At 40.0% G+C, this 16990-nt stretch overlaps 1 protein-coding gene across 6 annotated transcripts in view; it reads right to left on the reverse strand.

Annotated features, from left to right (window-relative positions):
- The window catches only part of MAP3K20 (mitogen-activated protein kinase kinase kinase 20), a 90811-nt gene that overhangs the window by 18421 nt on the left and 55400 nt on the right, over positions 1-16990 (reverse strand). For 5 of the 6 annotated variants that reach the window (XM_069020642.1, XM_069020645.1, XM_069020643.1 and 2 more), the window contains exons 11-16: positions 14970-15105; positions 4262-4306; positions 3349-3379; positions 3086-3225; positions 1846-1908; positions 759-851 (exon numbers count right to left, since the gene is read on the reverse strand). In XM_069020642.1, the coding sequence (XP_068876743.1) occupies positions 759-851; positions 1846-1908; positions 3086-3225; positions 3349-3379; positions 4262-4306; positions 14970-15105 (508 nt within the window). Of the gene's footprint in view, positions 1-758; positions 852-1845; positions 1909-3085; positions 3226-3348; positions 3380-4261; positions 4307-5781; positions 10802-14969; positions 15106-16990 lie in introns of those variants that run through there. The other variant, XM_069020647.1, reaches the window with a different exon arrangement.

Below are 16990 nucleotides of genomic sequence, written 5' to 3' on the forward strand. Positions count from 1 at the left end.
ATGGCAAGCTGGACAAAGAAAACAAAAAGCACGGGACAAACCTCACTCTTGAGAAAAAACAATGTGGTAGAAATCCTTTGCTGGAACATCTGGAGTCATCAATGCTCCTGTTACACGGTGTAATGAGAGATCCTTGAACCAGCTCGGCTCGGAGCTGAGGTTTGATTAGGATGTGGCACGCTGGCAATTGCCTTTTACCAGCTGAAGTGCAGCAGTTTTGTGCAATGTGCTGCAACTACCCCTCCCTCTTTCCCCAGTACCATGAGGGCACACAGTCACCACCAGGACCAGTCCCATCCTGCCCAGCCAGCGGCCATGCATACCATATATTTTCCAAACTCCTCTTGGTTGCATAAAACAGTATCTCCCTTGTGCTGAGACAAAAGGAAATCTGCCCACCAACATCAGGCATACGCCACGGCTCAACTGTTTTTAATAAATGGGTTATTATTTTACACCCATTGGGATAAAAGGAACAAAACGAAATCCCAAATTACAAAAAATACAATTTAAAGAATTGTTCACAAGGAAACAAAAGCTTTCAGCCAAAACTTTCTGTGCCACTCTTTCCTTCCTTGCCTGTTCTGGGGCATGGTTCCTCATCACTGACGCAGCCCCATTTGCGACCTTGACATTCAGTTGGCACTTTCCAAAATAAGAGGATTCTCATGCCAATTTATCTTTTGTGTCCAGAAGATACTGGGCCCTCTGAGTAGGGACTCTTAATCAAACCACCTGATCTAGCACTCCCAGCTTACCTTTGGACCGTTTCCTGGCTTCAAGTGATAACCAAAGACAAGTTCAAGATTCACTACTTTCTCTATGCTTTCTTCCGCTCCACCTGCAGAATCCTGCCAAAAAAAAAGGCAAAGGTGAGAATTCACATCTACCACAACCCACTGGGAGACAGAAGCACACCCTTTGGTGGCAGAAGGGATTTGCCTTTAAGATGCTACAAGTCTGATAGGCAGCAGAAAGGAGACATCACACTCCAAGAGGGGCAAAGGCTTCTGCATGGGTTTAGGGAGGGTAGTGGATGGCAACTGGGAGATGCTGCACAATTTCTGCTCCTGGCTGAGCTCCTCTGGCACAGTGCAGTGTCCCTGTGAGCATTGTGGCAGCCTCTGCCATGGAATTGCAGCTGGCATGGCAAGGCAGCAATGCTCTGACTTTCATTTTCCCCTCCAGGGAACAGAGTTTTGCTATATGCAAATTCGCTTTAAGTGGATTTCACTCTATAGCTGTGCAATAAATTATGACTAAAAAAGCTACTTCAGGATTTGGGGTCTAGAATTCTTTGATTAATTCACTGAACTAAATCAGGCAAATATCTGATCTAGCAACACCAAGGTTCCCAAACACTCTCTCCCTTTTGCATGTGTCTTATTACTGATATCAGAAAAACAATTGGTTAACATAAGGGTGACTAGACACTAAATCATCCTTCTCTCCTATAACATTAGCAAACTGAGAAATCATGGGCTTATTCTGGGCCAGGGGTCTGCTGTTCTTCAGTGGTAACCAGCTGGTGGCAGCAGTTTGGAGGGATGGCTCTTCAAAGTAGTTTCTGATTAAGGACAGCAAACTAATCACGACCAGTTGTCTTTTAATTTAATTCCACCAGCTCCATGATAAAATCTTAGAACCTCCTTGAAAACAACTTTTATTATCCTATTACTTGTTCTGATGTGACCCATTGTTGCTGTCGACTCTCCACATTTGTTCCAACCCTCTGTAGGAACTACAGCCTTGTCCTCCCCTGAATGGGGGAAAGTTGAGACATGAGAACAGTGAAATATTCATACCAGCACGAGAAGTATATCTTATATCAACAATGAGACTTGCCTTAATTAATGGCGGAAAATGAAACAGATTTAGGTAGTCATGAGTTAACTTCTCGATAGCAGTCTAGAAGAAAAAATCAACAAAACCAGATGGCAGTTATTTAGAATCTCATCCTGCAAATACCAGCACAAAAAACAGCACAACTCCATGTGCCCTCTGTTTTCCACTGTGGATACATTAGGGCATGCGAGAAGAGTTTAAAATACAGCCCTGTCCTGTAAACTGTTGTGGTAGATTGGGCCCAGTTTGCATTCAGAATCAGATCTGCTTAATCAGAAAAAGAGATGTTCAGGAGCTTGTTTTTGTTGTTTTTATTTATGCTCAAATCAACCCAGGAAGCTGAGATCTTTCATTTTGGACGTTATTGACTTTATTAAGTTTCAATAATTTTCCCTGTAGGAAATGTAAATTAAATATATCAGTAATGGTGTGTGGGCATGGAAAAAACAGCTGATGAGCAAAAGGGGAATAAATCTGTGTGACTTATGAAGCTAAATTTGCAGGACTAGCAATTACAATACAAGTGTCTCTTTACTAGCAAATTGTGATCTAAAATGATTGAGACCCAACAGAATTATAGATGCTGCTTTTAGAAAATCCCTTTTCCAAAGCTGACTGCCAGAAAATGGAACTCTCTCCTGTGGCTACAGTACTAGTACCATTGCTGCTGTTGTGATCACATTTTCCAGACTGTAATTTTCTTAACCCATTACAAACATTAGATATTTAAAACACTGTTCTAAAGCAAAGTTCTAAGAGCAAAGAAACCTGGCTGTCAATCAGCTTTAGAGTTGTCCAACTGAGTTCTGTTAGTCTAAATATGGTTTACACTATAAATGAGATCTGGAAGTTGAGAAGTTGATGTTTCAATTCAAATAACTGTTTTTGTATCAGTTTCTCCTTCAGCTAAAGAGAGCTCTCTCTGAAGATTCCCAAGCTTTTCTGCTAGGAGAATGGCCCTCCTAGGTGAATCTGTAGCAGAACTGCCATCCAGCTCATCAGAAAACCAAGAACTTTAGAGGAGTATAAAGACCACAGCACATTTTCATGCCTCATAAAATGCTCAGGTTACTTTGAGTTCTAGATCCATATGAAACTAGAACTCTGTTTATTTTAGATATCAAATATGTTCTCTTTTTAGCTTTGTAACCTTTTTTGTTGCTAATACTACTGAAACCCCATAGACTCTGTAATATTCACACTATAACCTAGTGCAACATTCAATATATGCTGATAATACCTTTAAATGGATGATGTGTCCTCTGGAAACAATTCCCATGTCCTTTAGATCCTCTTCTTCTAGAAGAAGCAATTGCTTCCCAGTTATATGATGTTCCTTAAACAAGCTAGCATAGATACTCATTTCACCAGAAGTATCGCCTTAAGATAAAAGAGGTTATTCAAAAATCCACACAGCACTTTATTGGAAGGGGAGGTGGGGAATGAATAAATGTATATTAGTTCATAAATATAAATATGAAAGTACACATGAATAGCTTTTACCTTTTCTAGTAAGTTGTTGCATCCAGAAAAACTGCAAAAAAGAGGAATGAATCTTGAAGTTCAAATTATCACAATCTTGTATTACAGTTATTTGTAGTTCACAAGTAATCATCATTTTTAAAATAAAATTTAAAAACATTTCTCACTTTGGGATAAATTACTCAAGATTCACCAATGCAAGTGATTACTTCTATTTAGCTTTTCTAACCTGCCTTCCATTTTGCAGCCACCTTTCTCAGTTTATTGTCACGAAGAACTGAAATGACTGAAGCGGAAGCTGAGAAATGTCACGTGCTAGAAGGGCTGAAGTGAAGGAGCCAGGGCTTTTATGGCTTTTGCACTGGCTTTCCAGACAGTCGTTTGGTAAATGTCAGCCAAACAACCCCATGATGCACAACACACAGAGAGTGCTTGATAGGACATTGAAACACATCACTATGCCAGAGATAAAGCACTGATGTGTCTTGTTTAGCCTTTTAGCTGAATTAAAAGGTAAAAAGCACTCAATGCCATTATTTTATATGAAAAAGAGGTTCCACACCCCCTATATAGCCCAAACGTTTTTCAGTTAATTGCCATCCAGGTGGCACACAGTGGGATAAAACCTGTCCAGGGTCAGGTCTTTGGGCACTTCCACATTCCTTAAAGGAGGACTCAGGAATGCCCTCCTGGTTCCTGTCAGTTCCCAGCTCCCACTGTTTTCTGGACACTGGAGAATGTGGCTGTTTCAGGAAGGTAACTCAAATCCTTAATTTACTCCTGGTCATTTTCAGGCTTTTCTGGGACACAAGTTTCACCAAACAGCATCTCACCCTAGATGTTCTGATCCAGCCCTCCCTCCCACCACACCCACTGTAATTTGTTAGAGAGCTCCAGCAGCACAAGCCTGGCCACATTAACACAAAATACTCACCACATCTTCTTCGGTCCATGCACAAATATCAAAGGAGGGCAGCAACTGTGTGAGAGATACGAATTGAAAAGAAAACCATCTGACCATTTTTCTCCCCTCCACCCAAATTTTACTCTGGTGGCTGATACTATTCTGCTCCTTTTTCCCTGCAAAGCACAGGATTTAGGCTGTGACTTGTATTGATGTACCAAACCATTGGATTCACAGTGATCATGGGCTGGCTACAACAGCGTGTTGGCAGTGTTAAATCAATCCTATCACTCTCTGCAGCTAGAACTACCAGCAGATCTCCAACAAAAACAACTCAGGAAGCAAGAGTAAACCATCCGATGGCAAGGGGCTCTAGCTGCCTCTCCTCTTGGTTCTGACACTACGGGAAGGCTTTTGCTATGGCTTTGGTACCACTTGATTTCTGCAATGAAAATAATGCTGGGGTTATGACTCCCTCCCAAATGATGGATATTTTCTGCAAAAGGAAGGGAAAATTTCACTGGACAGGAGCAAAAACAGAATTTGGAGTCTGGCCACTGCAGATTGTCTTCCTGTCCATGTACAGACAAGCCTCTCTTGGTTTCTGCCAATGCTTTGTAACTGCTCCCCTAAGGCTGGGGGAGTGCAGCACTTCCCAGCCTCCTCCTACATTTTGTTGGATGCAAGATGGTCTTAGCTCTTGAAGCACTAGGAAACCTCTGCATTAAACAAAATTCTGGGATGATCTGAAAACTGACAGAGGAGAAGATGTCACTGTGCTAGTGATTGCCATTTTACTCATTCAGCTCTATGGTATCCCAAGCTTCACCTTCTTCGCATTTTATCCAGCTTAAAGGGTTAAGATTAATTGCTGTAGATCTATATTTGGACAGTTTGGACAGTCAGTGTTTCCCAGAAGCTTCATATCATGATGTAGTTGCAAACTCTTTTGATGTAGATAACAGTAATTTATGAGAGACTCAGCTCAGTTACCCACGAGCCCCCATGGCTTTGCCACCTGCTCCGGAGAGCTCTGCCACCCCCAGGTTCCCCAGCCCCCACCCACAAGCCAAGCACGTCCCCTAGGCAGGCCCTCAGCCCTTCACCTCCAGCTGCACACAAACAGCAACCTGCAGCCTGGGCAGAATGCTGTGGGGCAAAAGTACTGCTGGGAGCAACACTTAAGTACAAGGAAGGGCAAGCGGCAATCGTGAACACCCTCAGGAGGCCATGAGCTGTGCCTTTTGTAGGTACTTCTAGTCAAACTGGCTGGTGCTGCAGCAGGAGCCTGGTACAGTAATTTGTACAACTGAAAAATTTACTGCAGAAGTCCGATAATGCATTTTTAGATGTACAGTGGGTTTTTTCAGCTTTCTTCATGTTTAAATATAACCAGTGGCAGAATAGTTCTGTATTATTTCTCTTTTTTTTTTTAATGGGAGAATAAAGGAGAAATGTCACACAGTGAGTAATACAAAAAAGTGACTTAAACCAGCAGACAATAAGGAACCTCTTGGAACACCAGCATTTTACACAGTGACACAAATGCATAAAATTTACTGTCAAAATGTTTATTGCAAAATAGAAGTTTGGAACAAAAGAGAAGCAAGGGAAAAGTTCACATCAAAAGAAAGTTTAGGACACCAATCAAGGAAATTTAATACATTGTATGATTTTTGTTTGTTTGCTTTGGTTTTACACTGGAAAATCAAATCCACAGTGTGAATAAAACAAGACATGGTATGTCAAGTGCAATAAAGAAGATAACTGACACTGCAAGATTTTACCACACAGAAGTGTAACATTGCATGTTCCACACAAATGACATATTCAGTTTACAGCACAAGAATCTTGGCATAGGCATTGCGCTCAGCTTTGCTTTTTCAGAAGGGAAAATGAAGTTTTCTAACATTGTGAAAATATTTTCTATTCAAATTCCATCAGATCAAACTTGAAGTGTAAGTAGCATCGACTCCTATTATTCAGTACAAAACTTCTTCAGTAGTGCAAAAGCAAGAAATGCAGTGGACTATATCTGACTTTAAAAGGCATATGAATATTTAGCACACAATATAAAATGTTTAAAGAAAGTTGTTGGTTCTACAGTTTTAAAATTAGATCTTCACACATCAGAAATCTCTGTGCAGATTTTACAGTGTACACTAAGTTGAAGCCTGGGGGAAAGGGGAAAAGTCTCTCCTCCAGATTCCTACCAGTACATTTTAAGGGCTGTGAAAATTACTAAATGAACTTACTTTTTCTACCTGAACGTTCTACCTAGGACTGTAGTTAAAACCTCTGCCAAGTCAGATGTCTTATTAAAAACCTGTAAAAGCTGCCCAATTACAGAAAAAGGAAATACAGCACTAAAGATGCACAGTAACACTGCTGAATACTTAACAGCTATTTGCATGTTACGGATCTATTGCTACTGCTGAGAGCAATACCCATCATTACTGCATCCGATTTTAAACTCAGAATAAACACTCTAAAACCCAAAAGGAAAGGCAATAAACATCTAAGAAAACCTCTGGAACAGTAAGCAAATGACAAGTCAAGAACATGACTGTGTGACAAGAGGCCACGCCAGACCTCACCTCCAGGAAACGCCTCCCATCCAGAGGGGACAAGCTCCCTGTCAAGGAGCACACAATGGCTGCCGATGCAGCACACCTACACACCGTACCTTTAAGGCACTTGCTACTCCAGGAAATTAGTGATGTCATCATCACAAAAATGACTAGATCAAAAGTTTTCCTTAAGTCCCCTTTCCACTTTTTTTCACCACTGCTGAAGGAAAAGAAAGGGAGTTGGGAGATGGGCATCCTGTCTTGGTCCAGCTGACCATGCATCTTTAAGCAAGCCAAAAGTCGATCGCCCCCATTCTTCTCTGAGGCCGTTTACCCACCTAAGTCAATGTTTGCAGTACAGCAGCCTGGTAAAAATGAGAAGTTCAGGCCTGGTTCTTACCTTTCCCCTCCATCAAATGCAGCGATTTTACTGCAAATACCTTCAGGGTTTATGGAAGACAGCAAAAACTGGGAACCCAAAAGACCTGGCATGGCCTAGTGAGCTGAGAGGTGTGTACAGGAAGGCTTTTGGTGGTTTGTTCTGGTTTTGGCCCAGAGCAGCCAGAGAAATGCCTTCTGGGTTTGGTTGATGCTTTCATAAGCTGACACACTGTGGCTGTGGACTGTTCTGGAGATTCATACAACCTGGTGATGAGACAGGTAGAAGATGGACTGGGATACACTGCAGAGCAAAATCAGGTATGGAAGATGAAATACTCTGACCTCCTCTAAACACCATACCTGCCCACCAGAGCCACTTTTAAAGCTTTTATTTAGTGAGAAGCATTTCAGAGGCAGAAACAACACAGCTTGATTCTCACATACGATATTCGGCTTGTAAACTGGAGACATGTGGTATGAAACTCATCACAGGAAAGTAAAGATGCAACCAGTACCACTACTTTTTCAGTAAGCACAGCCAATATCCAAAGTATAACACTATCTCAACTGCATCAGAAGACTTTGACAAGTTATCACCTTACCTACAATTCAGAGATCACTTTTGCTACTTTAAATGAATGGGGAAGTTTTACAAGAGCTTAAATTTTCCCTTAATACAGTTTAATTTGTTTTGACAAACAACATGAGGAAAGAAAGGCGAAGGGGAAAAAAAATCTATCTTGTTCCATTCAAAAATACTGAAACAAGTAGATAGTAGAAATTACTACAAGCACGTTACCACATTCTGATGATATTTGCTGATATAAGTTACACCCCTGGGTAAGCACAAAACCTTGAAGACAGACTTAAACCTTGTGATTTTGCAACTATGAAAATCAGTGTCATACTACTTAACAACTATTTTTATTTCTGTAAAGATTAAAGAGTGAATTTACAAATTCAGTTAAAACCCACACAAACATAAATGTGCATGAAGTGCTCTGAGATTATTAAACACCAAAAAAGTGCAAAATATCAATGCTAGGAACAGATTTTTTGGGGTTTTTGAATTCTAAATGTACTGAACCAAATTTTGTTTTCAGTTGTACAACCCTACACTGCTTATGTGGTACAGTAATTCATGCACAATGACACACATCTTAACATCTAAAGTGCACATACTACATTACACAAATCCATCAAATTTGGCTGAGTGCAAAGTGGCAGTTACAAAAATAGTATCATTGCTGTGGGTGTTAGCAGACGTAGACTTACAAAAATAGTATAAATCTGCACTAGAAAAGGCTATTTGTTCTTATTTCCATGTCATTATTTGCCCTTCCAAGTCTCCTCCCTCAAATCAGGTTGCTCTGATGGACCTAAGAAGCCATCCCCACCTGAGCCGAAGGAGTTTCTCCTTGAGATACTTTGTACATGTACCACATCATTTAAATTATAATTTCCTCGTGAGAAAAGCTTCCAGATACAAGAAGGTCAACTTCACATCAATATATTTGCAACTGTTTGGAAGAAGGTTAAATGACATCCTGCAGGAACTACGCATCTCGGCTGGGTCTCATCCTCTGCAACCTGAATGGAGTAGGCCAGCTTGAAGCGCAGCACTTGCCCAACCAGTGCTGATGCTCAAGGATAAAACAATTCTTTCTCACAACCCAAAGAGGTGCCTACTCTAGAAAAACTCCTTCAAAGAATCTTGTTTTGTTAAGTGAACATGTAATGATTTCAGGCCTGCTGTTATCTAATGTATCCATTTTTCTCAAAGCTATCCACCAAACATGATAATATGTAGGTTAGAGCTGTGTAACAGGCAAGCCTATAATTAAAGAAGCCACTCAAAAACAGAAGTTTTCATAAAAGAAACCCTTCCAGTAACTGAGAATGGAATTTTGATGGCTTATTCCCACTACTGCTGAACTACACAGTAACATTTTTCTTTTGAAATGCTGCCCTTCTTCCTTGGCAAATATTTTACAACATCTTCCTTTCTAACCTGCATCTGTGTTTGCACTGGTTTCCCTCCCTCTTTCTGCATCACTACTAAAGGGGTCATCAGGAGAAACATCCTCACTGCTCTCAACATAAGTGCCTGGCAGGCAATTATTGCAGCAGATTGTTACACACTGAATTTTATGGTAAGCTGTAACAGCAGCAACAATACTTTAAAAGAAAGGTAGCTGCAAAAAACAGGTATGCAGAGACTAGTAAATATTCCTGATGTTGCTGCCATCAGGGAAAATTTCACACAAGCCACAGTAGTAGGGCCCGAGCTGAAATGTCATAGTGGCTTCTCTTTGTCCTTTTCTAAGGAGGGCACATGCTGTTTAGGAGATACAACAAAATCAAAATTTACAAACACTGATTTTAGCTCTCAGGTACAAGAATAAGTCCATCAAAGTTAATGAGGCTTCATGGATTCACATCAACATAACTGAAAATTAGCTTCTAGATCACAATATCTGATAATAGATGCAGAGGTCTGATTGCAGTTTACTTTGCTAGCGTGAATTATATACACATGCATATACACGTGAGGGGGAAAAAAAGAACATTTATACAAATCATCTACTAATAGGGATTATCTGGGTTCTGCTGCTATTCAATGTTTAAACCGTATATTTAACTAACCCCTCTCTTCCCCCCACAGCTTCTCTCTTCCTAGAAACCTATTTGTGACTTCCCACAATGCTGCCTTGAAAAGGGCGTTAAATTAGAAACACAGCAAACCCCTTCACTACACCAGTACGAAAGAATGGATGCAGAGAATAGCAAATCTGGAAGTACAAGTATATGCATATGATTGACAATTAAAGGAGTAAGGGAAATTACAAAAAACACAAAGAAAGATTTGAAGTACATTAATGGCATTAAAGGCATTGAAGTTTCTCCCAGTGTTTCCAGATCTTAAATTTATCAAGCCATAGTTTCTGTAATCAGGCATTAGGAATTATAGATATAATCATGGTTCTTAAAATAATAATAATCTCAATTAGTTTGGAAAGTTTAGTTCCAAATTTCATCAAAGCAGAAATAAGTCAGCACAATCGAAACAAAAACAACATATCTTTCTACATACAAATATGCTCAGCCTGGAGAAGTTATTTTTTGTTGTTGTTTGTTGGTTTTTGTTCTTTTACAGGATTTAAACAGACCAAACTGACATGATTCTTGTTCTAAAACTTTATTGTTTTGCTTTGCTAAAATGATTTCAGGGTTGCTTCTAGAACTTATTTCATTCGCTGCTATCATCTGTGTCATCAAAATCATCATCATCATCATCGTCATCTGACCAGTCGAATTCACTGAAACCCAAAGCCATGTTGATTTTCTTCCCTTTTCTCATAGAGGTGGTTTTAGAAGAATTCTTTTTGGCTTGCATGTTTATCTGCATTCCAGAATGCAGGACAGATCCTGCTTGGTTCAGAGAGAAGATATCCCCAAAGCCCGTCATCATCAAGGCCTTCAGACTTTGGTTCATGCCAGCTACCTCCCCGTTACTTGTTGCTGTGATCTGACATGACATCTCTGCACTGTTTGACTCCTCTGTTTTAGATTCAAAGTAAGACTCCTGAGACATTCTTGCAGCAAGAGGTAAGAAAAACTATTTAAAGGAGGAAAGGACAGAGCAAAAGTGAAAGTTAGAACCAATTTAAAAATCAAGGAAAAAGACACCACCAGATTAGTCAGCAATCAACAGAAAGCATACGATTAGTGAATCTAAACATGGAGGTCAAGTAAGAATTCATTAAAACAGACAGCGTCCTTCTGGGGTCATTGTTCTTAAACCAAAGTGCAAAATCACTGAGTGGCATGGCAAGAACCACAGGCAACAGAGCTTTCATGACAAAAGAAGGTTCAAACTCTTCAATCCTTCATTCTGTACAGCACCAAACAGAATACAACATTTCCCAACCAGGTGGACTGCTTCCAAGGCAATTGGAGCTGCTTAATTCAACCATTCAGGATTGAAGAATAAATCAGGTTAAGACCAGAGAACCCAAACAAGCTCTGCAGTTTGGTGTAGAAGTAGGAGCCCCTAAATATCAGAACTGAAAGCCGCAGCAGACCGGTTTTGAGTGTATGCTCAAAAGGAGAGAAAGGGTCACTCTGCAACAGCCACAATCAGAAATGAGTCTCTCACCAATGCAAAGGACAGGAGAACCAGCCTCCAGCCTGTACCAGCACCACACTTTCAGAAGCCATCCCAGGGACAAGCAGGCAGAGGAAGAGGGGTGGTTTTGGTCAGTTCATCAGTGGTATCAAGAGACATCTGTCACTTGGTTGTACATCATATTAAATTTCTACTTACATAAACTTCACCTACAGATAATGGCATTCTCCTGATCCAGTCTGTTTGTAGTAACAAATGAAATGTGCCCTCTTCAGCTAAATGATTAATAACTCTTCTGAGTGGCCAGGCTCTAACCTGTGACATGTTTGCCTGTGCTTCACAGGGAATAAAAACTCAGGAGTTTCATCCTAAATTAAACTACCTACTAAAACAACAGCAAAGGAGCTGTGTGTGAACACCTGCACTAGCCTTCCTTTCCAAAGCATTTGCAAAACTACCTATCCAAATTTCATGGGTTTTCATATCTTTTTTAACTTAACCAGAAAACTGACTGAAGAGTCAAAGGCAGATGGTCACAACAGGTTACAGGGGTTACTATAGTGATGCCCTGGTATGTAATACAGGAAGCTTCACAGCCAGGTTGCTCAAAGAGTGCCCATTTCTTGGTAAAACCACTTACATTGACTGATTTTCTATCATTAAAAAAGACAGTATTTGTCTTCTGTTCCCCTTGAGCTTTCCCTACTTACATAGACTTACTATTTGCCTTGTAGTTAAGCAAAGTTAGTGATCAGGGTTTAAGAAACAAAAATAAAACTAAGAGATTGGGATGATGGGGTGCCCTAAATACTCTTCACGCATCCTATGGCTAAGCAATGAAAGAACCTGCAGCTAAGCTTCTGTACGCCTGGCTGTACAAAAAAACTCAGTTACAACATCAACAGAGGGCTAGTTGGATCAAGGATCACCAAAAGCTCTTCCTGATAAAAAGAAGGAATCTTAAAAAAAAAAAAAACACCTAGTACACAGCACACACACTGCATTGCCAGGTAGCTATAGTCAGTTGAGCTCCACAGAAGACCATCCCCTGACATATGGGAAGAATTCCCTACAAAAATCAACAAAGCTGCACATCAGCTTTCCACTAAAATACGTTTCTGTGTCACTGACTGCTCAATGCCTGAGAGTGGGTAAGCTGTGAATGGTTCATTTTGCAAGTTATAATCACTTTACTTCCTCCATGTTTTGCCATCTTGTTATCTGGAGAATTTAAAGAGTTTGTTGGGACAGGACATGCCTTTAGTGACACATTGCATATGATGACTATCAGAAGAGACATTTAGAAATGGCTGGGATCCACCAATCTCTCTAAATTCCACGGTTCTTAAATGACCACCTGCAGGTACAGGGCATCACAGGTGAGTATATGGATTTCATGCCTTGCTCACTGTCTTCCTCTAAATAAGAGGTTCATCTTAGCTACATACACTAACTTCTTAAAGTCAGATCTTCTTTCAAGAGAAGTCTCCCATTTCACTGCAACTATGGATATATTTTATTCCACCAAAATACTCCAGATTCCCTTGTGCTAGAGGCTCTTGGAGATCCACACAAAAGAATTTTCAGAGATCAGACTCAAAGGTGTCTGTTGTATAAGATGCAGCAGAAATAGGGTCAAAACAAGAGCAGAGAGAAATGCACAGAAGCATTTCTAAAGACTGGACTCATCCTTCCCTCATGCTGAAGTGTGTGAAGCTATACTTTACTCTTTGGAGCTGGAGCAGCCTGCCACTCATAGTTACCTACCATGCAGGATGAAGCTTCTACCAACCCTACAACATTGGGAAATCAAGTGGCAGAGACAGCTTCGCTGTTCTCCTTTCACTTGGTTTAAGGTTCTCCTCCTGCACACCACTGCTGGCCTCTGGTCTTTGCTGCAGAGCAAAATGAAGAGGTGACTGCAGAAGACAGAGCAGGGACAAGAGTACCAGCTAAGACACAACGAGGCCTAGCACTGGCTAAGAACCAGGTTTATGCCTCATGGGAACTCTAAGATGTGTCACACCTCTGGCTGCCATATCTTTACTCCTGTTTTTACAATCAAGGTAGTTTAAAGTTGAGCACTGCAGCTCCCTGTTTTAGCCCTCCAGTTTGGTGCTGCTGCAGACACTGCCTGAACTAATGAAGGGAGACAAATGCTTGACTCCCAAGGATTACAGCTTGCAAACAGAATGCACAACAGTATTTTGTAAATGATTTACAGCTATGAATTTACAATATAGTTGTATGTGTAACCAGTGCTACAGAAAATCCAATCCTGCTTGAACAAGCCCTTTTTTTGCCAGTATGTCAAATTTTTTCCAATAAAAGGGCTTTTAAAAAAATATGTTTTGTGTAACAGTTCACTTAAAATGTATGGAAAAAACAAACCTATATTTCTCTATTAGAAGAAATTGCATTTAAATGCAATAGGAGAGTTGGGTTAATGCTATGCAGAAAGACAGTTCATGCTTAGCACAATAGGCCTTAGCACAATGCTTTATTCTTGCAGCAATGCCAGCTCTAAGTGAAAAGTACAAGTCATAAGCAAGTACAGCATAAAAAAACCCAAGGGCCTTGCTGGTGAAAAGGTTTGCTCGTTAAGGCTGTGTCTCATGCTGTGCTCAGGATAGAGGATGGCCCACAGCTCAGTTACTGGAATCTTGCAAGTGTTAAAGCAGGCACAGAGATATCTACCGAAAACATACAGAATCTGCACATAGGAAAACATTTATCCTCCATGATTTCATTACTGCATGTTCGCAGCTGGAACATAAATGCAACTTCATTCAAACAACAGCAATAAGCTATGCCTTAAAAACAAGTCATATGTAAAAGGGGTCTGGCTGGAATCAAGGTTTTAAATAGGATAAAATCATGAAAATAAGAAAAATCATATGCTACTGCAATCTCAATTTGGTATTTGTTTTAGCTAGTGCTTTAAAAACAAGTAGGTATCACAGTATTTTTTTTAACAACTCTGTTGTAATATGTCTCGCCATGCACTAACCCTGTGGTCCTCCCCCTGCCAATCAGTGGTTGAAGAGCATAGTATTTCATTAAGAAATTCAAGATAATGCAAGGAAGGTTTTTTGTTCAATTTAGCAATAGAAATGTGGCAGTTCTACCAACTGGTAACTGGCCAGTCAAAGTTATGTTAACTATAATTATGAACAAAACCTTAAATCAACACTTCAAATTTTGACCCCCTTTTCACAGAATGTGAATTTACTTCTTCTCAAAGAAAAAGAACAGAATCAAAAAAATCTGCATAAGTTTCCTGACATGCCTTCTAGAAGATACAAATGATTCTTACATTTAAGACCAAATCCTCCATCCTATAAAGTCAAAAACTTTCTAGTTGAAAAAAGAATTTATTGAATGTAAACAACTTTTTAAGCTGAGAACTCTAAATAAATCAATGGGACACTACTTAAAATTCCCATGTCACAATCTGAACTATCAGTAATACATGGTATCTAATGTATTAGATGAAATTTTAAAAAAATATTGTTATCTGGAGTGATGCAATAAAATTGGCCCAAAGGAACAGCTAAAAACAGGACCACTACTTCCTTGGTGTGTCTTAGAGATTTACACAGACAAAGCTCCAAATACTTCTGACACAAGATGAAAGACTGAATTATTGTCTACTTACAGGAGTATTTGATTGTTCAGTTAACTTCTGCTCCCACATCTTCAAACGTCTCTCCCGTTCCTTTAGTTCCTGCTCTTTAAAGCTCAGATCACGCTCCAGTTTCTTTAGTCTCTCTAAGGTTGCCTCAATTTCACATCTGCACGGAGACAATTTGTTACATCTTGTCTTTTCCTGACAGATATAAATTGTTCATAATTCCCACTTGAATGTTAATTAAATGTGAAAGGCTGAAAAGTACAATACTAACTCAAGCAGTTCATTTAATTACCAAATGCAAAGTCTTTCACAGCTTTAGAAACAAATGGCAATGTTTATACTTAAGAACAACCATAATACCTTCAGTTGAAGAAAAATAACATTTAAAAGAGTAAAACACCATATAACAAAAACATTTTAAAAACGAAAATGCCTTCTTTCCCCCCAGCATCATGAAACATGATCTGATCCATAAAGAAACTGCATTAAGAACTGGCAATGGGACAAGCATTAGCAACACAATACAGGCAGTCCAAGAAGCTCATTTGTCTGGGTTTATAACTTGACTATAAATACTATTTGGACTTACACTCAGAATGCACAGAAGCATTTTGTGGAGGAATGTTTTCCCCACTTACCTTCCTGTTTCTTTAGGTGAAGATATAAGAGCAAAAATACAAACCATGATATGACCCAGTCCTGCAAATGGTTACAAATACAAGCTTCTCAAGTTTGGAACAGTTGTGAAAAGGATTTGGTTTATTTCTCCCCCCCTTCTCACCATACATGCAAAAAAGTACTATGAAAAGTAGGAAAGGCAGGAAATGAAGGCAATACTCTAAGAAGCTGTAGATACCATCTTTATTTGGTTTCACTACATGTACCTCCCTTAAGAAAGTAGTTTCCTTTGACATGTTTTCTGAGGGACATTTTAAACACTGGAACTGGACTGCTCTTGTTTTGCACTACACAAATACACAGAAGGTGAACAACAACTATGTCACCAGATTCAGACATATTTTTTGCTTGTGGGGTAACCAAAGAGAAATCACCAATTTCTATCAGAGGTTGAACTTGCATTTAGCAAACCATTTCTGTGCCTGTTTGGGAGATTGTGCACTGCCTGCCACCTGTATCCTGACAGTTGTAGGAAGAGTCAATCACAGTGTTTTATTTTTCTCCTTGAAAAAGTGAGCTCCTAAGGAGACAAGAGATCCTAGAGAGAGCTCCAAAGACAGTTATTTGGATTCTGCAAGGCCAAATATTCTGCTCATAACTTCCATGTTATTTTTCTTATGTTAACACACTGTGAACAAAATATGTCTCTTGGGGTGACCTTATGATGTGTATCCCATATCGCTGCCCTATGCCCAGAAATTAATTCTTGTGCCTTTCTATGCCTCTAAACTGAGCCTGAGAGGGGGAAGGAAAAACTGATCAAAGCTTTCTCAAAGCAGTTTGCAGCTTGTTCAAGGTCACATGGATATAGTGACTCTTTTTTTTTCCCCAGCTGCGGCAGGGGAGCGAGGAAGCACCCGGCTGGCTGCTCCTGGGTCAGTTTTTGGTCAGTTGTTCAGTTCCTTTTTCTCTGGAGAGAGACTGAAAGTTGAACTTTTTTCCTTTCCTGGAATTTCGGATTTTCTCCCTTTTCTGTTGGACTGCTTCAATATCAGAGCACATCAGGAGGACTTTCCACCGAGCGCAGAGGGCCTGGCCCTGGGCCAAGCCCCAGCTCTGAGGGCCAAAGGGAGGACTCTGACACTTTCCCAGGTTTCCCAGCAGAAGATTTTATTATTTAGCATTATTTTCCTTTTCCCGTGTGTTTGGTAAATAAATAGTTTTCATCTCTATCACTTTCCTTTGAGGAAAATTTATTTTTTCCCGAACCTGGTGGGGGAGGGGTGGTGATCTGCCTTCTCTCAGAGGATATATTTCTAAATTTGGCCAAACCGGCACAATATGCTCCTTCTAATGCTTTCATAAAGAAAGTAGAAGGACTAACAGAGTTAGCTGTCATTTGTATTTGGGTGGAGAAAGAGAATTAC

Source organism: Aphelocoma coerulescens, chromosome 7 (genome assembly GCF_041296385.1).
Source record: "Aphelocoma coerulescens isolate FSJ_1873_10779 chromosome 7, UR_Acoe_1.0, whole genome shotgun sequence".
NCBI classification, from domain to species: Eukaryota; Metazoa; Chordata; class Aves; order Passeriformes; family Corvidae; genus Aphelocoma; species Aphelocoma coerulescens.